Genomic DNA, 25,690 nt, shown 5'->3' with positions numbered 1-25,690 from the left:
CCCACTCAGGCTAGAGAGCGGAATGATGTTCTGAGCACTGCAGGAGAAAGCAGGCAGCCCATGGTGTGTCTGCTTGGTGGTGTAGCTTAATGCTAAGCCTGTTTCAGCTCCAAGTCCACAATTCTATAGGCCTACAAGAATAAAGAATAAGAAACATACTGAGTGAGAAATCAACTACCCTAGAATGCAGAAAAGTCAGCTTTACGGCTGTTGGCACAATTAAAGAGGGGGTGGCCAAGGAGTGTTAATTCCTCAATTATTTATAAGGTACAGATAAATATGTTTTTTGATCAAAAAGAGCCTGCGAGGGACGCCTGGGTGGCTCAGTCGGTTAAGCCGCTGCCTTCAGTGCAGGTCATGATCCTAGGGTCCTAGGATTGAGTCCTGCATTGAGCTCTTTGCTCGGCAGGGAGCCTGCTTCTCTCTCCATCTCTGCCTGCCACTCTGCCTGCTTGTGCACACACACTCTCTCTCTCTCTCTGACAAATAAATAAATAAATAAAGTCTTTAAAAAAAAAAAAAAAGCCGCGATTCCATCTTGCTTTCATGCCCAGGAAGCAGACTCATCCAGCCCATGCAGCAGAGGTCATCTGCAGGCCAGGAAAGGAAACGTCCCAGCAACATGTATCAAGAACCTGTGATGTGACAGGCCCTGCACTGAGAACTGGGTGACAACAACATCAGTACGTCACAAGCTAATGGGAAAGACAGCTTTGAGGGACCTAAGGCACATGTGCAGTGTATGGAAACACACATAAGAACATTCAATGTCATCGGCGGGTCCAGGACGCCTTTCTCAGGTAGGATGCCTGAGCTGAGGCCCCCAAGGATGGGCAGGAATGAACCAGGGAAAGAGGATGTAGAGAAAAGGGTTGCAAGCAGAAGGAATAAAGAGCTCTTTCTCAAAATATTAGCAGTCTGGCTTCTGGTCCCCTCTCTCTTCCATCCTTCGCTTTGATGAGCAAAGAAGTGAAGGTAAGAACATATTATCTGGAGCCCTCAGGATCCAAGTCTCCCCCTTGCCAGTGAGATGGGGTTGGGCACAGCAGTGACATCCTGGGATAAAGGAGAAAGAGGTTATGGAGAAGTTAGTCTGTATCTACATTGAGGACCAGCGCAATTTCCTGAATCTGTCATTCAAAAAAGATGACAGAATGGGAGGAAGAGCTAGCATGTCACACACATTTCTGAACTAAAGCAGAAGGAGAAAGAGGGAAGAAAAAGAGAGGAAGAGGAAGGGGAGAGCAGGGTTGAGAAAAGGAAAGTTTGGTAAAGATATGTCTTCTATTATTAGTTTGACTTTAAAAAAGGGATAAGTCTCTCCTAAATAAAAAAATCAATAAGCAAGTTAGAAGTAAGTGCCAAATGGAGGGACAGATCATGGAAGAACATTACTAAGTAGTTCTACAAGATCAGTTAAGCTCCCCCACTACTTACTAACTGCAGAGAGAAAAACATATCTTTACAATGAAAAGACCTGACTGTTATCCTAACCAAATGATCAAATCTAGCATCATTAATGTGGGACATCATTAATGTGTGACATTATGTTCCTTTGATGTGACTGTCTGTGAAGCACATCCACCAAAAATCCTGAACCTAATGTAATCAAGTCTTTTGGGCCCAACATGGTTTATAAGAAGTCCAGGGGACGGAGGAACATGTTAATTAACCACAACAACAAGAAAACAAATACAGAAGGTGGGATGTTCTTCCGTACAACTGGACCCATTACTTCAAAAAGTCAATGCCAAGGGGAAAAGGTGGAAGGATTATTCTCTTTGGCATGAAAATGACATAATGATCATGAAAGGGAATGTCTTTATTTGTAGGAATGCAAGTCATGATGTCTCCAACTTTTTCTCTGAACCATATGAAAGTAAGAGAGACAGGTATGTAAAACAAGTATGGCCAAAGTTAAACAAACATCTACCACAAGTGGCTATGGAGGGGACGGCTGCACCATTTTTCAAATTTTCTCTGTTCATGTTTTTTATAATAAAAATGTTGGGGGGAAAAAAAAACCTGGAAAAAGAAAGACCTGTGGCACCTGGGTGCTTAGTCAGTTAAGCATCTGCTTTTGGCTCAGATCAGGATCCCGGACTCCCTGGATTGAGCCCCACATTGGGCTCCCTGCTCAGTGGGAAGCCTGCTTCTTCCTCTGCCCACCTCCCCACCGCTCCTGTTCTCTCTCTCTCAAATAAATAAAATCTTTAAAAAAAAAAAAGCAAAAGAGAAGAACTAAAAGGAAATTCACAAATATAAAATGAATGGTCAAATTCAGGGAACAATACATCCACTAGAGATCAAAGAAATGAAAATTAAAACACCGGAAATACTGTTTTTTGCCTATTGGATTAACGAAGATTTTTAAAAGCACAGTAATAATGGTACATGATTTTTTAAAAACGTATGAATTATGGAATTATTCCATTATGGAAAACAATTTGGCAGTTTCTTATAACATGAAACATCTTCTTACCTACTTTATTTACAACATTTACCTATGACCCAGCATTTAACACAAGAGAAATCGAAACGTGTCCACATCGAGACTTGTATATGAACAGTCATAGCAGCTTCATTCATAATGGAGCTGAAAACAGTAACGAAGACAAGCCAAATGTCCATCAACAGGGGAGTGGATAAAGCCAACTGTGGTATATCCAAGCAGTAGCATATTAACTACTGAGATATGTAGCAACACAGGTGAATCCTTTTTTTTTTTTTTAAAGATTTTATTTATTTATTTGACAGACAGAGATCACAAGTAGGCAGAGAGGCAGGCACAGAGAGAGGAGGAAGCAGGCTCCCCGCTGAGCAGAGAGCCTGATGCGGGGCTTGATCTCAGGACCCTGGGATCATGACCTGAGCTGAAGGCAGAGACTTTAACCCATTGAGAGGCCTTAACCTACTGAGCCACCCAGGCGCCCCAACACAGGTGAATCTTAAAAACACACTGAGCAAAAAGCAAAAGAGTACGTACTGTATGATTCCATTTATACACAACACAAGGAACGATCAGTCTAATCTACTAAGAGAGAGAGCAGATGGGGGACAGGAAGAATGCCTGGAAAGAATACAAAGGAACCTTCTGAGATGCTGGAAATGTTCTATATCTTGGCTATAGTGGTTACACATGTGTATATATTTGTCAAAACTATTGAAATGTACATTTAAAAGGGTGAATTTTATGTCTCCATATTAAACCCCAACAGAGGTGAATTAAATTTTCAAATTATAGAAATGACACCCAGAGTTGGGGAGAATGTAGGATAATGGGGTCTCTCATATACTGACTGGAACAATTTTTTTTTTTACTAACAGCTTTATTGGAATGCAATTCACATACGACATAATTCATGCACTTAAAGTGTACAATTCAATAGTTTTTAGCCTAATAACAAAGTTGCACAACTATCACCACAATTATTTTACAACATTCCCATTCCTATTACCTCAAAAAGACATGCCATACCCCTCAGTCATCACCTCCCAACCCTAAGTAACTACTAATCTACTTTCTATCTCTCCATGTGTGTCCACTCCAGACATTTCATGTAAGTGAAATCACGTAGTATGCGGTTTTGTGACTGGTTTCAACTTAGCATAATGTTCTCGAGGTTCATCTGTGTGACACCAAATATTTAGTTCCTTTTGATGGCTGAACAATATTCTATTATATGGATGCAACACATTTTGTTTATTTATTCATTGATGGCCATTTGGGTTGTTTTTACCTTTGGGCTATTCTAAATAATGCTTCTATGAACGTTTGTGAACAAGTTTTGTCCACACATATGCTTTCATTTCTCTTGTGCAGATACTTAGGAATGCCAACTTCTGGGGCAAGTGGTACGTCTATGTTTAACTTTTTAAGGCACTACTAGAGCGGTTTCCACAGTGGCAGCACCATTTTCCATTCCCACCAGCAATGCAGAGGCTTCTAGTCTCCTCCACATCTTCGCCAGCATTTGTCACATCCTAGTGGGTGTAAAGCAGCATCTCTGTGGTTTCGATTTTCATTTCCCTCATGATTAATGGTGTTGAATATTTTTTCATGTGTTTACTGGTCATCCACATATCTTTGAAGAAATAGCTATTCAAGTCCTTTGCCCACCATTTAATTAGGTTGTCTTTTTCTTTCTGAGTTGTAGGCTTTTATATATTCTATATAACACATCCATTATTAAATACATGATTTGCGTGGTGCCTGGGTGGCCCAGTGGGTTAAGCCTCTGCCTTCGGCTCAGGCCCTGCATTGGGCTCTCTGCTCAGCAGGGAGCCTGCTTCCCCCTCTCTCTGCCTACCTCTGTGCCTACTTGTGATCTCTCTCTCTCTCTGTCAAATAAATAAATAAAATCTTTTAAAATAAATAAATAAATAAATACATGATTTGTAAATATTTTCTCCCATTGCAGAAATTGTCTTTTCTAAGTGGTACAACTTTTAAAATGAAGTCTGACAACATATATCAAATATTTCAGTGTGAGTACCCTTTTATCTTTTAGTTTTACTTCCAATAATTTATCCTGAAAAATAATTAAAGAAGTGGAAATGAGAAGAGCTAATAATAAGAACATTCATTACAATACTATTTAAACTGGATCTCAATCCTTTCCTCATACATAGATAAAAATTAACTCCAAATGGATCACTGCCCTACAAGTTAATGTAAATTTTTTTTGTAGATAATTTCTATCATACACACAAGTTAATATATCAACAAATTTCGGTGATGTAAATGGATAATAATGGCTTAAGATTATTCTGTATAAGAAGTTTATATGTACAGCATTATCTCACAACTCTTTGCAGCTTAGTTATACAGAAGTAAAAATAATTCAAGATAGATAATGTCTGTGCACTTGACTCAGAGGAGAGTCTCTAAGCCCTCACTAAGTGAACTGCTCTAATTTTACACTCAATTTAACAAGCTATGCAAACCAACAGAAAACGGGAGGCACCAGACCACCAGGGAGGGTAAGTGGCAAACTCACTGCACAAGTGGCAGCCAAGAGCCCGGAGGAGACAATCACTAGAGATAGGAAAACCCACACCTAAGACAGCCTGTGAGGGCTGAGCAGAGAAGCAGATATACACACATAATTTGATGGTGCAAGAACATCAAGAAGGGGCTATAAGGATATAATAAATAATATTCAGAAATAGGTGGCTAGACAATCAAGTTATACTCAATACATTCAAGAAAGCAGTGAAGACCACTATGTATTTGAGAGAGATTTCCACTTTTCATTAAAAATGGCTAATTTGGGGGCATCTGAGTGGCTCAGTGCGTTAAAGCCTCTGCCCTCAGCTCAGGTCATGATCCCAGGGTCCTGGGATCGAGCCCCACATCAGGCTCCCTGCTCAACAGGGAGCCTGCTTCCCTCTCTCTGCCTGCCTCTCTGCCTACTTGTGATCTCTCCCTCTGTCAAATAAATAAATTAATTAATTAATTTTTTTTAAGATTTTATTTATTTATTTGACAGAGAGAGAGATCACAAGTAGGCAGAGAGGCAGGCAGAGAGAGAGGAGGAAGCAGGCTCCCTGCAGAGCAGAGAGCCCGATGCGGGGCTCGATCCCAGGACCCTGAGATCATGACCTGAGCCGAAGGCAGCGGCTTAATCCACTGAGCCACCCAGGTGCCCAATAAATAAATTTTTTAAGTGGCTAATTTTATTAAAGAGATGATTAACAAAATAAGCCATGGAGATCTGGAAGACCAGCTTATTCCAAAGGAAGCTCTCTATTCATTAAGAGAGGCAAATAATGAAGGTATTTTTGTCAGCATATTTCAATAGCTACCCAACATTAACCTCACTCAGAGGACTAAAGTAAAGAAATAATTAAGATCCACTGACAGATTCTTCTATGCTCCTTGGATCTCACCATGTAGGTAGGTGGTTCCCAAGACCAGTACTGAGTAAGAACTAACCCTGTGGACAACATCACTTTATTTTTTTGTGGGCAGCAAAGCAAGGCTTATCGAGCAACAGCAAAGTGATAGTACAAAGCTCCAGAGGAACAGGGACCCAAGAGTGTTGCCGCACAATCACTTTTGAGTGCTACCCTCCGTCTGGCTCTGTCCACCACATCTAATCCCCTGCCTTTGCACCTCTGCAAAAAGCACTTCAACTTGGCTCTCTGGGACCCAGGTCTGCACTTTTCCCAAGCTCTTCCAATGCCACTCTGCAACCGCACCGATTTGGAGAGCTACCAGTTCATATGCAGAGAAACTAAGCTCCTGACTTGGTAAGGAAATGGAGTCTGATCTTCTCACTGCTTATGTGAGCAACCTCCACCCCGCCGTGAGTTCCCGCTGTCTGCACCCATGAGGCTGGCGTTTCCACAAAGGCAGCTGGATGTGACTAATCTGACCACACAGATATGAAACTAAACGAGGGGTGAAGCCAGTGCCACTTAAGTCAGCAGCAGAAAGAACCCAAACACTGAGTTCCTCCTCCCAGGCTGGAGGGACTGGGTTTGGGACGCCAGCCAGAGGAATCATTCACTCTTCAGATTAACTCTGTAGCTTGAAGCATCATATGTGTGACACGGGCAGATGCCAGGCCAAAAGGTCGGCATGAAGGTCAGCTTGTCTGCAGTGACAGCAGGTAGGGAACCTGGCCAGAGAAGGTGGTCTCCTGTATGAGGCAGGGGAGTGCCAAGTGAGGCTGAGGCCACCGGCAAGCAGTGTGATTCCTGGAGGCTCCACGCCAGGAGGCCATGATGTCTGTGACCCAGCTGAGGTCCAGGAGTGGCCTGGGATGGCCACTGACCAGGTGGCAGCTATCTATTCTGGAATGGTTAACTAATCGCCTAAGATGCTACTGAGCCAAGAGGGCAAAGGAAAGCAGGTTCTTTCCTCTGGACTGGCCAGTTCTCCTCCCACCTACCCCCGGGGAGCGTGGCTGAGGTGGAAGAAAAGCAGCCAGTTTCAGAGCACTGAACTGATTCAAACTGAACCAACTGGTGCTTTATTCCAAACAATGACAGCTTTGTCAGGAGACTGCAGCAGGCCAACAAGGGCCAGTTGAAAAACCTGCCCTCCCCTCCTAATTTCTGCCCCTTAGTCCCCATGACTTTAAGACATCACACAAAAAAGAAGGGGGAAAAAGTACACATTTAAACCAACATCAGCCAACCCATGTGACACGAGAGAGGCAGACCAGCTGCCATGCAGAGATGACACATCACTGGAGCTGGCTGTTTTGCTGCCATGGGATCTCCTACCCAGGAGCTGGAACTCCCGGGACATATTTGAGTCTCACTTACTGATATATTTCCAGTGATCCCAGCCAAGAGAGAACAAAGGGCTGAAACGTCAGGTTTTTCTGTAGTGCTGCTGGGTCAATGTTCCAATCAGTTTGCCAGGGCAGCACACCCAAGACCTCAATTAGAGCTACCAAGCTGGGGTGGCTGTCCCTAGCTTTACAAGAGCCTGAAAGCTGCTACCCCAGGACCCTCTAGTTGGGAAACAGAAAGGAATTCTCTCTGCAGAAAAGAACCTGGAGGGAGCCAGGGTGGGGGAACCAGCAGATTACAGTATTTCTCATACCACACCCAGGCCTGCTCCCTTCATCCATGTTTACCAATCAGCAGCAATCACCTCAAGCACTGTTCAAACACACCCATAACTCCAAGGAGCCAGCAACAAGCACAAAACCAGAGATAAGCAAACAAAGTTATGGGGCAAAAAAGCAGCTGGCTACCTACTGGCCAGTCCAGCTCAACTATAATCAAGAGGTCTCTGGTAGGCTGCTTGGAGAAGCAACAATGGGAGACCATGTTGTGCCTCATGCCACAGGTGAGTTTCCCCAGCACCTGCCTGCTGGCTCTCAGGAACTGCTCAGGGACAATGCCAAGGACAAGCCAGAGGCTGATAACTGGGTTCTTTGCTTTTGTCAGAAGGCTTTTATTCCATGGGGAAAAGCCTTCTGACAAGGTCTCTCATGTTGGGGCGGGGGTGGGGGCGCATCTGAATTCCAAAGCTAAAGAGAAACAGAAATAGGTACTTGTCTAATGAATAGAAGACCAGCCTGAGAAAGAGCTAGGAGGCTGGGGGGCCGGGCTCTGGACCCCCAAGCCGGAATGTGGTGGGTGGCTGTAGATGCCGCAAGGGGCAGCCCAGCTTCTCCACTGAGCCAAGGAGTCCTACAACCAATGCCGTTCTTCAAACATAACCAAGGTCCTCATGTCTCCAACCAGCCCCTCCACTACACACCACACATTCTACCAGCAGTGCAGGGATGTGCTAGATGGAACGACAGAAACCCCACAACTGATCAGACTGACAAGCAAGGTTGCCAAAGCCAGAGGTCAGCATCTCCGGACTTGATGTGACAGAGATTAATTAAATTGTTTTCCAGCAAACTGAATTAGCTCTTCCTTCCACAAACCAAGTCATACCAGCATTTTGTTTTATGATTCAAAGGAAATGCATCCACACAGCTCGCCATCACATGTGGTGTGGATTTACACAACTGAAATTACCACCTTTCATGACACTCAACGCTCTCCCTGCCTCTGGAACAAGAAGCCAAGGGACCGCATTGACCCGTTCACATCACTACAAGACCCTTGGCCTGAGGGGTCTGTCCGCCAGCAGGACACAGCAAAGACAGCCAAGCTCAGGCCTCCGTTCAGGTGTGCGAGCTGCTGACTGGCATGTCAAACACCATCCACCGTGTTCCCTGCCCTTCTGCAGCCTGTAGGGATGCACATAAAAATGTGGGGAGCTTTCCTATCAGCAGCAGAGGGCAGAGAACAAAGTGTGCTTTTCTGCTGTGTACCTGCTCACCTCCTCCCTCCACACATACCTTATCGATGAGGGTTAGGAGGGTGTGACAAGGCAGGTGGGTGCCTTATGTAGCAATCCTGATTGCCACCTGTTTCCAAGAGTCTGCAGAAAGATTCTCAGGGTCGAGGGTTATTTCTGTTATGGAGAAGGAGGCAGCAGAGGGACATTTCCAGAGTAAGTAGCCACCTTACAGTATGGTAACAGAGATTAATAGAACAAGGGCCCAGAAACACCTAAAGTTACACAAAAATATTCTCAATAACCAAGAGATTAAATAAATAGTATAGTCATACAGTGAAATACCATGCAGTCAATAAAAAACATTGCAGATAAGTATTTTAGGGCTTAGAAAGGCATTCGTAATCTATTCAGTGGGAAAAAAAAAACCCGCACTCATCATGACCAAAACAAAAAAAAGAAAGAAAGAAAAACAAACAAAATCCCCACAAGGTCTGGAAGGATAAACACTAGGGAACTGACAGTAGTTATCTCTGGGTGTGGGATTTTTTTTTCCTGGAAGGAGGCCTGGAAATACAGTCAAATTTCAAAAACTACAGTGTTAAGCCTAAAAGAATAACTCCCTAACTTTTCAGGGACCATATGTCAGCAGAGGCACTGCACCTCTAAGAAATACAAATTCTATTTCACTCTGGCTTAGAAGCAGAAGTTACTGGCATTTAAGAACCATAAAGCTAATTTGCCCACACCCTTACAGATCAGATCAAATACAGATAGAAATCGGAGAGCAGGAACATGCCCACAGTGGCTGCACAGGCGGTACTTTTATGTGAGAATATGTGTGTTAGGTGAAGGCTTCTAAAGTGGCACATCTATTCTTTTCTTAACTGCCTCAAACACAGACACACACAGACACACACACACACAACACACGACACACATACACTAAAACTGAGGTGGAAAACACAGAGGCATGTAATATGTTAAATGTGTAGGTTAGAAACCTTAAAACAAGAGCCCAGAGACAGGCCTCCTCAGTCTAACTTAGAGTTATAATTTTGTTTCAACTATAAACAAATCAACTGTTTGTGGAGTTCAATCAAATTATTATCACTTTCCCCAGAATCCCCCTATGAAAACAGTCCCACCCCAGTCAAGTATGGTGAAGTTAAGGGGTGTAGTCTGAGACAGACTATAAAGCTAAGAGTAACTTCTAGTCCAAGAAATTCACAAAATGGGAAATCGACCCTCTACCTCCCCAGATAAGATCATTTAAAATAATTGCCCAAGCCCCTCCTAACTCAGAGTAACTGTCTACTAGGTGCATATATATTTCTGGGATTTTCCAGGCAATCTTAGATTTTATATTCAGAAGATTACGGTCCTATGACTTTAAATACAGCACAAGGCAAAAGGTACACATTAAGAGTTGGTAAACCTAAAAATATTTCCCTTGTGGGGGTGCCTGGGTGGCTCAGTGGGTTAAGCCTCTGCCTTCGGCTCAGGTCATGGTCTCAGGGTTCTGGGATCGAGCCCTGCATCTGGCTCTCTGCTCAGCAGGGAGCCTGCTTCCTCCTCTCTTTCTGCCTGCTTCTCTGCCTACTTGTGACCTCTGTCTGTCAAATAAATAAATAAAATCTTAAAAAAAAAAAAAAAAATTTCCCTCGTGCCAGAAGCTAACCTGTGGCAAACAGCACAACACATTCCTTAATCTCTTTGGCCAAGACTCATTTCTAAACTAGATTTAACCTAGTCTAAACTCATTTCCCCAGAATAACATACTTGGACTCAGACATTAAAATGTAAATTGAGGGGCGCCTGGGTGGCTCAGTGGTTCAAGTCTCTGCCTTCCGCTCAGGTCACAATCTCAGGGTCCTGGGATCGAGCCCCGCATCGGGCTCTCTGCTCCGTGGGGAGCCTGTTTCTTCCTCTCTCTCTGCCTGCCTCTCTGCCTACTTGTGATCTCTCTCTCTGTCAAATAAATAAATAAAATATTTTAAAAAATAGTAAAATGTAAATTGAAGCAAAATTTAAAAGTACAGTTCACATATTAATTCAGATTTCTCCTAACTTTTCAAATATGCCAAATCTTCTAATAGTGGGATCACATTCCCAAATATCAAGAATCACCTGAAGCTGAGTGATGGCTGCCCCCTTTAGACCAGGCAAACATCCTTTAATTCACAACACACCCCACTACTCCCTATTGCCTTTCCATCTGTCACTGAGGCCAAGTTCAACTGCAGTTTACGCTTACGAGAGTTTTCACAATAAAAAATTTCTCTGTAACCATGACTGTATCATAAGAAGGTAAATACACGGTAGAAAAGGTCCTCTTTCCCTCACAGACGGCGCATGTCACTTCCTGGCCCTTGTGGGCATTTATATTTGTAACCCCTGACTCATACAACATTACGAGGAAAAAAGAGCTTAATAGGATAACCTCAGAGAGGGTGATTTGGCAAGCCTGTTGGAGAGACAGGTCATTTTCCCAACCATTCTCTCATTTACGATACACAGAAGAGATGGGGAGATATCAAATTATGAAATTTCTAGACACTGATATATTTAAGATCTTCAAGATCATGTAGTCCAAAGTTTCCCAAGTCAGACTTCCTGAAGATAATGTTGAAAACCTGAAGTGTTTTAAGTATTTTTTTAGTAACAGTTCTATTGGGACATAATTTCCATGCCACAAAATTTTCCCTTTAAAAGTGTTTATTGGTGGGGTGCCTGGGTGGCTCAACTGGTTAACGACTGCCTTTGGCCCAGGTCATGATCCCAGAGTCCTGGGATCCAGTCCTGCGTCAGGCTCCCAGCTCTATGGGTAGTCTGCTTCTCCCTCTGACCTTCTCCCCTCTCATGCTCTCTCACACTCTCTCAAATAAAGAAAATCTTTTTTTTTTTTTTTAAGATTTTATTTATTTACTTGACAGAGAGAGAGATCACAAGTAGGTAGAGAGGCAGGCAGGCAGAGAGGGGGAAGCAGGCTCCCTGCCAAGCAGAGAGCCCGATATGGGGCTCGATCCCAGGACCTTGAGATCATGACCTGAGCCGAAGGCAGAGGCTTAACCCACTGAGCCACCCAGGTGCCCCTCAAAGAAAATCTTTAAAAAAAAAAAAAAAAAAAAGTGTTCGTTGGTATTTAGTACATTCACAGGGTTGCATAATCTTTACCATTCTCTGATTTTAGAACATGTTCATCACTCCTTTAGAAACCCCACACCCATTAGCTGGGCCCATCTATTCTTCTATCCCCATGGCAACCGCTACTCCACTTTCTGTTTTATGAGTTGCCTAATCTGGACATTTCATATAAATGGGATCACGACAGGTGGGCCTTTGTGTCTGGCTTCTTAGCATAATGTTTCAAGGTTCCTCCTGGTTGTAGCAGGAGGTTCCAAAGGTTGTCTTCAATATTGTTCAAAATATCTATTTTTCCGTGATAAAGCCATGGGGGTCATTCTTTAAATAAATGCATTTTTCTCATTTTGCTAACAATGTGACGATTTTCAAATATACAGAAAAACTGAAAAAAAATTATATGCTGCACACCCATGTACCCACAACCTGGATGCTACAATTAACACTTGTATATATTTACTTTATCAGGAGTTGATCTATCCAACTATCCATCTTATTTCTTTTTGAGCAGTCGATCTCAGAGTGATCTGGAGACCCCTGGGGGTCTGTGAGGCCCTTCTGGGGGTCCATGATATCAAAACTATTTTCAAAATAATACTAAGAGGCTCTTTCCTTTTCCACTCTCATTCTTTCAAGAGGATACAGTGAAGTTTTCCAGGCATGTGATACTGCAACAGATGAACATAGATATGAGCATCCAGCTGTCTTCCAACTAAACGTTAGCTAAACATTAAAGAGAAGGGCTCGTTTTTTTCAGAGAACAGTTCTTTTCTTTTCTTTTTTTTTAAAGACCTTATTTATTTATTTGACAGAGATCACAAGTAGGCAGAAAGGCAAAGAGAGAGTGGGGGAAGCAGGCTCCCTGCTGAGCAGAGAGCCCAATTCGGGGCTTGATCTCAGGACCCTGGGGCCATGACCTGAGCCCAAAGCAGAGGCTTTGACCCACTGAGCCACCCAGGCACCCCTTGAGAACCGCTATTTTCTACAAAACCGTTAACCGCTAAGTTGACCCAAATGGGTTTATTATTTTTTTTAATGCTTAACCAAATATTTTTACATTTTCTCAGTTTTCATTTCTAATATGGTAAACATCAACAGATATAATTCACACAAACAAAAGTTCTTTGGGGTTTTCAATATTTAAGAGCACAAAGGGGTCCTGAGGCCAGAAGGCTCGAGCACCACTATCTTAAAGCACTTTGGAGTAAGACACAGACATCTGTACACTTTGTCCTTAGCATACCAGCATGCATAACATCAACCAGGGTTCCACATTTGTCAATGATTCCTGTTGCTTTTGGTTAGATTTACAGGAAAAAAATGTACAAATTTTAAGCATACTGTTCTTATTCAAAGAGTTCTGACAAATATATACACGATTTACTACCAAGATTACCACCATCCTAGGAAGTTCTCTGTGCCTCTTTCCAGTCAGTCCCCTCTCCAACCTCCCTCAGAGGCAGGTACTGGTGTGATTTTTCTTCACCTTAGTTTCACCTATTCTAGAACCTCATATAAATGGAATCGTATATACTCTTCTAAGGCTTATTTCCCTCAGCACAGTGTTTCTGAGGTTCATCATGTTGCACACACCAGCTCTTCCCCAACCCTTGCCTTTTTTTCCCCCAGGTAGAGACACAGTGACTTAGAGGGGCTGTGGTATGTTACCAACCAGTGACACCACTGTCCAGTAGCATCCAAACCAAATATCTTCCCACCACATGCACTGCCAGTTCCTATTCTCACCTTAGAAGAAAGTTCCCATCTCGGTCTGCATGAGAATTTTATTACAGGGAATGGGAAAATCAATACCCAAATAATGGAGGTACTAGGCTTCCTTCAAAAACATGTCTGTCATGAATGGATAAATAAATGTGGTATGTTAAAACCAAGAATACTATTCAGCAATCACAAAAAATAAAATACAGACATGTATTTTATTGTAAGTAAAATACACACCATGGATGAACGCTGAAAACAGGATGCTAAGTGACAAAAACCAGATGTAAACGGTTCCATTTATATGAACTGTCCAGAAAACGCAAATCTAGAGACACAGAAAGCAGATCAGAGTGCATCTGGGGCTAACATGGGAACTGGGATTAAACATCAAGGGACAGGATTTCAGTGGGGTGATGGAATCCAGTTCTAGAACTGGACTGGGATAATGACCACACAACAACAAATCAATGAACGGTATACTTAAGATGAGTGTGTTTTGGGGCGCTTGGGTGGCTCAGTCAGCTAGGCGTCCAACTCTTGATATCGGCTCAGGCCAAGCTCTCAACGTTATGGACTGAGCCCATCTCAGATTCCCGGCTAGCGGGGAGCCTGCCTGTCTCTCTCCCTTGGTTCCTCCCCCCACCTCGAACTCTCTCTCTCTCCTCTTTTTCTAATAAATAAACAAAAATAAAAATCTTTTTTTTTTTTTAAATAAAAATCTTAAAAAGAAAAAAGATGAGTGAGTTTTATTGTAAATTGTAAATTATACTTTAGTAACGTTGCTAAAAAAGCAACAACAAAAACTTGTCTGTGCAAGTGGCTAAAAGAGACCTGCTTCAAGGCAGAGAAAGATCTGTTTGATAATTTAAAGAGCAAAGAAGGCATTTGAAAAGACCCTGCTTGCTACTCAACTAGAAAAGAGTTGTTCACAATAGCAAATCAATACCATCATATGTTGTTTGAAGAATTCAAAGTGTTTCATTTATTTTTTTTCAAAGTGTTTCATTAATTAATAAATAAAAGGGATTTATAAATTAACTTCCTCTACAAAGCTCAGTATCAAGCTATCAGGGCAGGTCCCCGCTGCCCATCAGGAGACGAGGTAGCCACTGGCACACGGGCCGGTTGCTATGTGAGCACAGGATAAAGTTCCTCAGAGTGCTCTTTCAGAAACTCGGTTATTGGGTAAATATCTAGAAACTAAGTTAATCCCCCTACTTTTTACATAAGAAGCTTTTTTGGTTTTGATGTCCGAGTTTATCTCATGGTGACAAACCAAAAGAGGCCACCTTCCTTCCTAGGCCCACAAGCCAGGAGGGAAGGAACTGTGACTAGCGTTCAGAACAGACCCTCCTACTCCCAGACTATTCGTCAACAGCAAAGCTACGCTACCTAAATCCTCACGGTTTCTCGCTCACTGCGCCCGAAACCCGAACCTGTTTCCAGCAGGCGCCGGCTCTCGCTGCTGTCTCCTTATGAGCTCTTACTGCTTAGCTTTATTCCTCGCTGTTAGATTCTTTTTCTTCACTTCTGAGACTCAAAAGCGAAGGGCAAGAAATCCTGTTTCTGGAATTGTTTTTCCAGATCTTGGACGCCTTCCTAGAACTCCCCTTTTACACTGCCTCTTTCCAGATGATTTTTCTGGAATGCTAGATTTAGAGAAGTTTCATTAGAGCATTTAAGATCGGGCAGTGTTCCTCTACCACAGCCAGACCCAGCTGAGCAAAAATATCTTGGGATATACGATAACATATATTTCGCAGGAAAAAAACCACTACCTTCTGAATGCCAGCTCGAACATCCAAAACCTCCCATCCGCAGCTGCTCCCTCAAGAGGCACAGTGGAGGTCTGGGAGGCAAGATGGAACAGCACGGACTGGAGACTGGCCAAGGCTCTGCGAGGACTGCTTCAGCAGTAGTTCAGCAGCTGAACAACCCAAGGGCCCCCCACACTGACAGCCCCCTCACAGCCTCCTCTCGGAGAAGCTGCCCCTCCCACAGCTCCAGCCACAGGGCACCCATGGCAAACAAGTTCAGTGCACAGCACACCAGTGTCCTGCCACTGCCTGCAACTGGGCCTTCCTCAGCCAAAACCTCCCAGTCATGGCGATGCTGGTCTTTAATCCTCCATGTCCAATCCCTTGGCAAGTTCAAAACCCGCCTTGAATCCATCCAGTTCTCCTCACCTCCACGGCTGCCATCCTAGTCTGAGAGAGGCTCCACAGCCTCCCAAGTGGTACTCTTGCCTCCTATCAACCCTTCTCCACAAAGCAGCTTCAACAAGCCATATCCCCCAGGACAGTGAGCACAAGAGCCTAACATCCCCCCATGGCCAACAAGGCCCCTTGCCTCTTGAGTCTTATCTCCTACCACTCTTCCTGCCCTCAACATTCTAGCCACGCTGGCCTCCTTTCTAGCCCCGCAGTGTGCCAAGTTCATTCCACCTTGGGCCTTTGCCTCGGGCTCTTCTACTGCCTGGGAGGCCTATCCATGGCTGGCTCCTACTCACAACTCAGGTTTCAGCTCAACCTAAAATGTCACCTCCTCAGAAGACTCCTCTGACCAGGGAGATAGAGTGTCTGCCCACCCTCCCCCAGCCCTGGAGCACTCTCCTTCCTTCATCCTGTTTTATGTTCTCCACTGCACTAACAACATACATCGCTTTGCTTACCGATCTGTCTTACTAGAATACAAACTCATGAGGGAGGATGACTGATTTTCCTCATCTACTTCTGGATCACCAAAGTTAGAGCTGTGCCTAGCACCCAACAGAGGCATGATTAATAACTTCTAGAAGGAAGGAGGAGCCAGCCCAAAGACCACAGCCAGAGTCGTGCTCTGGGGCCGGTGAGGGCCTCAGAGAGGGAGGGGACAGCTAATCTCCCCCTCAAACAGTTTAATTAGAGGCTGTGGGGCTTAGTTAGGTGACTGGCAAAGGGCAGTGGTGGTAACAGGAAGCTCTAAGCAAGGGCTCTGTCTGAAACACAGGCCACAGGCAAGCACCAGTCAGGCAGATGCCAAAGCTCCGCTAAGCAGAAGCTTTGACGCGGAGAAGAAACAGGCTGCAGGTGAGTGAGCCAGCTGGCAGGGGGCTAAGCAAGACTGCAAAGGAAAGCAGAGCCTGAGAAGAGCCGAGTCACTTCACGGAGTGAAAAAGGAAAGAAGGACAAGCTCCCTGTGCCGAGGACCCAGAGCCGCCTGGAACTTGGCTCCAGTCTGCACTGAAGTCAGGCAGTCCTAAGAATCCTGGAATCATCACAAGATTCCCAGCACCTTTCCTGATCCCTGTAATCAACCCCCATTACACGGGTGAGCACAAGAAGGTCCCTGATCCATGATCCTGATCCCAAGAGCTCTGTCTAAATAAAATGCAAGTCCTGTGGTCTGGATTTCTAACGATAAACAGAATTTCAACAAAAGATGGAAAACATCACCTAAGATATTTGCTGTCTGAACTGCACATATTATATCCAAGAGAATGGGAGCTCACGCTGAATTTTTCATCATCGTATGAATCCTTAAAAATAAGTAAAGTTAACTCTCTATAATACCCTGTTCTCGAATTGTACTGGGGACTAAAGGTAAGGCCCATTTTACAGGCTTTTCCTGATGTAACTGGGCCCTCCTATCACTGGATCCCCTGCACTGGTGCGTACTATATCCTGTATAACTCGATAGAATTCCAGGGTGGGCTGCTATGCTCACCTGCAGTTGAAGAGCTGAAAATGCCTTTATGGAAGCTGGGTTACTTAAAAACATGACCTCAAGGAACATTTCAAACCAGGCTGTATCAGTTTCCTAAGGCTGCTATAATAAATGACCCCAAAATGAGCGCTAGAACGCCACCTATTTCTTATCTTATAGTTCCGGGGATCAGAAGTCTGCCATGGGTCTCACTGGGCTAAAAATCAAGGTGTCGGCGGGGCTGGATTCCCTCTAAAGTACTAGGGGAGAATATGTTTTCCTGCCTTTTACAGCATTTGGAGGCACCAACATTCCTTAGCACACAGCCCCGCCTCCGTCTTCAGGGCCAGCAACTTATCAGGCCAGGGCTTCTGCTGCTATCTCTGCTTCTCTCTGATTTCCTCTTCTATTTTTTTTTTAAGATTATTTATTTATTTATTTGACAGAGATCACAAGTAGGCAGAGAGGCAGGCAGAGAGAGAGGGAGAAGCAGGCTCCCCGTTGAGTAGAGAGCCCAATGTGAGGCTTGATCCCAGGACCCCGAGATCACGACCCAAGGCAGAGGCTTAACCCACTGAGCCACCCAGGTGCCCCTCCTCTCCTATTTTTAAGGACCTTTGTGATTACAGTGGGCCCACCCAGTTAATCCAAAATAATCTCTTCATTTTCTTTTTTTAAAAACTTTAGTTATTTATTTGTCAGAGAGAAAGAGAACACAAGCAGAGAGGGAAAAGCAGGCGAAGGAGAAGCAGACTCCCCACTGAGCAAGAAGCCTCATACGGAACTTGATCCCAGGACCCTGAGATCATGACCTGAGTAGAAGGCAGACATTTACTGTACAGAGCCACCCAGGCAACCCTAATCTCTCCATTTTAAAGGTACCTGATTAGCAACCTTGATTCATAGTCACAGGTTCTGGGGATTACCACATGAATATTGGGAGAGAGGGGGTGTCATTAATCTGCTCCAACAGTCCATGTGGGCCACGATACAAATACCAGCCAAAAGAAGCACTCAGCCTGTTGTCCCACTGCACACCAATGTCCTCTGAAGCACCGCCCAGCAGAGTTTGTGTTTATCTTTGCACAGGTGAAGATAAACAAGACTGCCAAGAGCAAGTTTATGATGTTGGCTTCCAGGTCCCTGAGCTTCCCTTCTCAATGCCACAAGTATTTCTTAATCACCTAGTATGTGCCAGACACTGTCAGGTCCTGTGGGAAAGTCAAAGGTGAAGACAGCATGAATGGCGCCAAGTCAGGTCTACATAACACGAGCGGGCAGAATCCACAGTGTCATGGATTTACGGAGCAATGTGGCACATGCGCCCTTTGCAAAGTCTTAGTAGGACAAGAGTGCTTGAGCTGAGTCTGGAAGGATGGGTGGGAGTCCATCGGTGGGGAAGGGCAGCACCTGGAAGGGCTCTGAGCAGCCTAAAACCATCTCCGTTTCCCTGTGCCTTGCTTTGGAGGGACTGGCACTCTCGCCTCCTAACAGGGCCGCAGGCTTTTGTGGAACAGATGAGAGAGGCAACTTTTCAGCTCCACAGACATTGCCTTGGACAAGGTGCTTCACCTCAGCAACAGGGCAAATTAACTTCTAAATTTGGGGAGGGGGATATTTGTTTAATATGAAAAATGAGGACTCAGCCACCACCCACCTGAGAAGGCTATTGTGAGAGTTGCTTAAGATCACATAAAGAGAGGGGCACCCGGGAGGCTTAGTTCAGTGTCTGCCTTCCAGGACCCTGGGCTGGAGCCTCATGCCGTTGTCCTCAGGCTCACTGCTCAGAGGGGAGTAGGCGTCTCCCTCTGCCCCTCCCCACCACTTGTGCACGCTCGCTCGCTCTCTCTCTCAAAAAAATAAAATCTTAAAAAAAAAAAAAAAAAGACCACGTAAAGAGAATCCAGGACACAGGAGAGCTCAGTGTGAGTCCCTTCTTCCACCCTTGCAAATAAACTCCCTCCACCTTCTCCTCTAACCTCTTTTCCCAGGCTCTTCCCAATATTATCACCTTTTTCTGCCCTTCCATCAGGATGGCAATTAGCAAATCAGCTTCTCTGTGAAAAGGAAATCTGCTTCCAGTCTACTCAAGGGAAGAAGACAGAGAAAAGGAACCCTGGGGCTTCCTGCTGGGGAATATGGTCCATTAATTGTGGACAGTTAACATGGGGAAGGGGAGGTAAGTATTAAACCCTGATGTCAGGGCAAACTGTCCACACTGATAGCAATTACGTAAACACACACACACACACACACACACACACACAATCTCAGTATGGCCCTAAGAGCTGGCTCACATTTTTTATCACAGCGCTTGCTAATTATTCTACCACTGTCTGTTTATCTGTCCCCCACTCCCTAGTTTGTGAGCTCCTCAAGGACAGAGATGGTCTTTCTCATCTCTGTAGCCCTCGTTCCCACCTCAGTGCATGCCACTCAGAGCATACTATATAATGATCAAATACTGAAAAGAGTGAAAGAAAACTAGCTTATCCTTGGCACGCCGCAGAAGAGTAAACTTAGTCATTTGTGTGTACGGTTCCTATTTACAACTAGTTACCATGCCTAGCATTAGAAAGTACCTCTACTGATAACCTAAAATTTGGAGGATACCGTGTTCCAAACTTTTAATCCTGGCAATTCCTTAAGTCTGGCAGAGACTCCCACCTTGGGACAGAAGCACAGGCTACTACTATACAGAGCACACACGTGTATAGAAGTAGATTTTGGAAATCTGTATTCCAACGCTATCTTACAGGTACGAATTAAAAGGTCTCCTCATATATCCACTTCAGCAGAAACCCACTGTCCACAAAGAACTGCTTATCCCTAAATACACAGAAAGACCATCTCTTGCCCTCCAGAGACATTCATACCTAGGATTCTTATTAGGTTCTTATTACGAACTACATAAAAAGATGGAGAAGTGAAACCAAAACCAACCACAAAAAAACTATCTACTAGATGTGATCAGAATCTATGTGGGTGAGTTACATGTGTGACATTCCTTAAAATGCTAAGAGGGCAAGAACCATGAGCTATGTTCTAGAGTACATAGCTCCATTGTGGAGCTGGGGAAACACGGGCAAAGCAAGAATGCATCTATTTAGTATTTGTCAGGCAGGCATTTGAAAGCCACACTAAAAGACCCCAGTCAGACTTCCTTCAGCTTATACACGAGGAAGCTTGGTCCTCCTAAACATCAGTGGGGTCAGGACAGAGAACTGGACTCTGCCTGTGAGTCCCTTCTGCCTGCCAGGTATTAGGCACATTCACAACATTCTATCAGTTAATCCTCACATCCACCCTTGGGGCAGTTTTATCCTCCTTGTTTTACACGGGCAGACACAAAGGTTTTGAAAAGGTAAACCCTGGGCTCTTCCCCCATCCTCTATCACCTAACTTCACCTTGGAGAAAGGCAACCTCTTCCCCTCCAGAATGTCCCAGTAATTGAGCACACATTGTAGGACCAAATCAAGATGTTCTGTTGTGGGGCTACTTAGTGTCACAGAGCAGGAAGGACGTGGATGCTAAGGCCAGATATGGAGCTGGAATCTCCCTGGCACTGTCACCCAGGTGGGCCCTGGGTGCACTCACACATAGTCCCCATTTCTCAAACATCCAATTCCCTCATCCAAAGCCTGTCTTGCCAAAGACCCTTTAGGAGTTCAAGACTTTGCATGTTCAGGAACAGATCATACTCAGAATCCCTGGACCACTTCACAGGACTAGGGAAAAAATAGCCACAACTTCCCTTGCACTTAGTTCCTCCCCCAAAGAGCTGTTGAACCTCATCTGGAAACAGCTGGGAGACAGCAGTTCAACAGGAAACCAAACCAAAAAAAAAAAAAAAAAAAAAAAAAAAAAGGCACAGAGTGTACCAGGGAGAGTTAGGCAGCTAGAACCAAGAGACAGGAAGCTGAGGTTAGAAAGAGCCTAGGCCAGAAACAGTCACACAGAAGAAGAGGCCCTGCTGGCCTTCCTCTAGGCGTAAGGAGAAAGAGAAAACTTGGAAAACAGCGGTGAAGGCTCGAACCCCACAGAAAAGGAAGTCAGACCACCAGGATCAAATCTGCTTCCCTCCCTGCCCTCATCTCAACCCTCCTTCTCGGGGAGAGCCAGCTAGTGGTCATAATAGGACAGCTGAGGTCAGAAACTCACTTCTGTTCTCCTGCTGCTTTCCGTGCCAGAGGCGACAGCCCAGACAACTGGTTTTGAGTCATTCCTCTGTCGATCTGTACCACAGCTCCACAGCCAACTAAATTCAGGGACATTCAAATCGGCCTCACACCAGAGGGACAAAGAGCATCTTCCTGAGAAATTACTAGGCAGATACCCACTGGAGACCTGCAGAGTGGCAGGACTTGTGCACAGGAACTACAGCAAAAGAGCCAGTGGGGCTGGAGGTCTTGAAGAGCAAGGTAAGGGTGTGTTTTGCAACCAAGAAACTTAATTGAGCAATGGCCAGTTGCCAAGATATTTTTGAAAGAAGTAGGGGGGAAAATGCCATTACTAAAATTCTTTGGTGTTGTTTAATAATAAGCCTTTAGGTTATCCAAACCTAAAAGGGCAAAGGGAAGACTGGTTTATTTTTCCTTTAGCAGAGCTTAGGTAAGAGCTTTCTACTCATGCCTCCTGCGACTTCATCATCTTTCTCTCCCAGTACATGAAGAAGTTTATATTAAAAGAAAGAAAAGGATTCAGTCCTCTTAATAAAAACACATTCCTATCTTTCACCTATAGTTTTGTTGGAAGAGGCTCTTGCGGCATATGCTACAATCTAGGTGGGTTTGATTCCAATGAAGTGCTCAAAATTCAAGACTGAGTAAGCAGAGCTAAAAGAGGGCAAAAAGGCTGCAATCTCAGTACCATTAAAAGAGAGAGAGAGAGAGAACATCTTCACAGGCTCAGTGCCAGCTCAAACTGGCAAGACCAGAGAAACAGAGCAGAGCCTAACCAATGTGCCACGCCAGGGGGATGGGAAGAGAGCTCTGGGTAATCCACTGCAGCCATGTGGCAAACAAACCACCAGGGAAACCTTCAAGAGAGGAAATGGGGTGGGGGTGGGAGGGTTGTTTCAGGAACATAACAAAGGAACAAGTTGACTAATCATTTATTCCAGAGAGAGAGAATGCTACCCTGAGCCATGTTTTAACTTCAGGTAAATGTGTAATGTTTTAACTTGGGACGTATCAGGGTTTAAAGGCTCTCCAAAAAAAAAGAGGGCGGGGAATGGGGGTAACGTACCTACTTTTCTTTATGCTGTTTTTGGAGTCTCCTAGGAAACGTTCCCTGTGCCGCCTGCAGACCTGAGACAGCCAGAGCCAGTCCAGTTACCAATGCAATAACCCCCACTCAGCAGAGATTCTATCCTGAGCTTCGTGCAGGACTGGACTGCTCTGCACTGCAGCTAGCCCAGAGAAGTTCTGTTGCTGAGGCAGAAGTCACCTGGCACAAATACCTAACATGCACACGGAAGGAGGAGAGGGCGGAAAGGCACTTAACTCATGAGGGCCAGGCATATCTGTGACTTAAGGGAAAAAAAAAAAAAAAAAGGATTTCTGCCCAGAGCTGGATCCACATGTCAGAGTGGTGTCTGGGGAGCCTGCCCTCAACAATGCCATCTCCATATAGTGTTTCATGGCTGACCAGAGAATCTTCCAACTTGTCAGGGGGGCAGACTGCACCTCCAACAGCCGTGGCTCTGGAAGTCTACCTAGGAGGCACCCAGGGTGGCCACAAAGGTGGGAGAGGGTCTCCCAATAAAGTAGATGTGAGGAGACCCAGCCTCCCTCTGCTGGGACAATAAGAAAAGTAGCCAACATTTAAGGAGCATCTAACCATGTGTCAGGCACTGGAATAAGCACTACCTCTCTCGTTCCATTCCCCAAAATAGCCAACGGAGGCTGATACTGTCATCCCCCCCTTCATAAAGGAGGAAACAGGCTCTGAGATTGGACACAGCCATTAATTACTGGAACCAGCACTGAAGCTAGCCCTGGACAGGTGCTCTTACCTACTACCCGATATTGCTGGAAACACACAAAGCATTTGGGGGAAGGGGTGGAGAGCCGAGTAGCACAAGGGGCAGCGTGTATTTACACCCTTTTCGTGCCCCAAATCGGCGGCCACGGGACCTTGGAAGGGAGGGCCTGGATGGAGAACGAGAACCGGAAGAACCCAAGCACTGCTAGCAGAGGAAAAGGCCAGGACATGGACCCCTTTGGCTTCCACGGAGGATCCCAGACCCATAAACCCTCCCAAAGGGGCAAGAACCAATGGGACGCGTGCAGCCCCGGGGTCCTCAGGCGGTGGAGCCCTCCCCGCCGGTTTTGTCAAAGTAGAAAGCTCCTCTCGAGAGGTGGGGCCGGCCGGGGGTCGCCAGGTCCCTTACCTGTAGGCCAGGGTCATGCACTCGAAGAGTTTGGTGAGCGAAGCGTCGATGGACAGGTGGCAAGAGCTGGTCTTGCCGAAGCTGTAGGTCTGACACGTCTGCTTGTTGACCGTGTCGAAATCGTAGCCCTTCTTGGGCGGGTGCTCGCGGTGTGGCGACGACACCATGAAGTGGCCGCTGTGGATGATCTGCTGGCGGCGCGGAGGCTCCTCGCGGCCCGGCCCGGCCCTCGGCTGCGGCGGCGCGGCGCTCGCGTGGGCCCGGGCCGGGGTGGCCGAAGCGCAGGCGGGCGGCGGGGACGGTTCATCGGTGTCCGAGTCGTCGTCGTCCTCAGGCACCTGAGGCTTGAGCAGCACCGGGCGGCCCCGACTGCGGGGCCGGCGCGGGGAGCACATGAAGACGTCGGCGGCCATAGGGGGTGCCGTCTGGGGGCATCCCCCGGGGCTCCGGACGACGAGGGGCGAGCGAGGCTGACTGGGCGCCGGCCCGACACGGCCCGCGCGCGGACTGTCCGCGAGCGCGCCACGGGACGGGAGGGGGAGGGCGCGGGCCGACGGGGCCGCCTCGGCGCCGGCCCCGGTGTGACGTCACCGGCGCGTTTCGGCCAATCGGCTGCCCGAGTCGGCCTCTTAAAGGTGCAGGGGAGCCTTTCCGTATCTAGGCGGACAAAAAAACCGGGGGGGGCGGCGGGGAGGAAGGTCGCCGGAGGCCACGCCTGGAGGCCCCACCCCTCGCTGCCCCTCGGCTCCCACTCCGCTCACGGTTGTGGGGGATGCTACCGACGGTGGTGGCCAGGTGGTGCGGCTCGCAAGTGTCGCAGCTTTGGAGAGGCGTTGGCCAAACGGTGCCTGGCCCGCCCCGCCCCGCTCTCCCCGGAATCGCGCTGCGGGCGGGGTGGGCGCTCCACGTGGTGGGTGGAGGTGGGGCTCCTTCCCCCTCTCACACTCCGCTTTCTCTGGCTGGGCCTGGAACTGTGTCCTCGCAGCTGGTCCGGTGTTTCTGAGCAGAGTAGTTATGATCTCCATCTTATTGATGAGAAGACCGAGTCTCTGAATATCAAAGGGATTTTTCTAACGCGGAAACAAGATCAAGAACGCTTCTCACTGAGACCTCATAGCCACAGGGGTGGAAACTGGCTCGGCCCGAGTTAAGGCACTCTGCGAGCCACCAGCTCCTTTAACCCCAACTACTGTCTTTTGAGACTGTTCAGATCTTAAATTTGGTGGGTGAACCAGCGCCCAGGCAATTCTGAAAGGGGAAATTCTGAGCCATAGTTTACTTCCCTTTCTAACGGAGCAATTCTATGTCTTAGAAAGTTGTGACAGTTAAAAATGATGATAAAGTGCCTAGCTCAGAATGAGTGCTAAAGAATTGTTCTACAGGGCGCCGGGGTGGTTCAGTGGGTTAAAGCCTCTGCCTTCCACTCGAGTCATGATCCCAGGGTCCAGGGTCTCTGCTCAGCAGGGAGCCTGCTTCCTCCTCTCTCTCTCTCTCTGCCTGCTTCTCTGCCTACTTGTGATCTCTGTAAAATAAATAGATAAAATCTTAAAAAAAAAAAAAAAGAGTTGTTCTACAGACCAAAGCAATGGAACCAACCAGACCAGAGGTACCTAGAAATTGCCAATACTCAACCATTTTGGACCTACAGAAACAGCAATTTCATATGGTTCTACCTAATAGTCAACATTTCTAGAAAGCTGTCAAGGTTTTGTGGACTCAAAGCCAGCCTGGGGTTGGGGGCTGTGTTGGGAAGATGGGGGATGACAGGGCATCAATAGGTGGAAAGAGGCACTTGGCCAGGAGTCCCCACTAATCCACTGAGAGTCCTCCTCAGCTTCTGTGCTCTGCTTTGAAACCAGTTTCACTTCCAGATTTGGGTGGACGCTGAGCACCCTGCCCCGCCCTCCTCCTGACAAGGGCCTCCAGAAGGGCAGAGTGCTCAGAGTGAAACTGAAAAAGGGCTCTTACTGGCCACGCACCCTCT

The 25,690-nt window shown here is 46.1% G+C and overlaps 1 protein-coding gene across 1 annotated transcript in view; it reads right to left on the bottom strand.

Annotated features, from left to right (window-relative positions):
• LOC123954017 (MLX interacting protein) overlaps positions 1-24,622 on the bottom strand; it is a 60,023-nt gene extending 35,401 nt beyond the window's left edge. Inside the window, exon 1 of the mRNA XM_046024594.1 lies at positions 23,707-24,622. Within this exon, the coding sequence (XP_045880550.1) occupies positions 23,707-24,119 (413 nt within the window). The 5' untranslated portion in view covers positions 24,120-24,622. The remainder of the gene's footprint in view (positions 1-23,706) is intronic.
• Between the last annotated feature and the right edge of the window lie 1,068 nt (positions 24,623-25,690).

This window comes from Meles meles, chromosome 12 (assembly GCF_922984935.1).
Source record: "Meles meles chromosome 12, mMelMel3.1 paternal haplotype, whole genome shotgun sequence".
NCBI classification, from domain to species: Eukaryota; Metazoa; Chordata; class Mammalia; order Carnivora; family Mustelidae; genus Meles; species Meles meles.
This window is presented reverse-complemented; position numbering and strand designations above follow the sequence as displayed.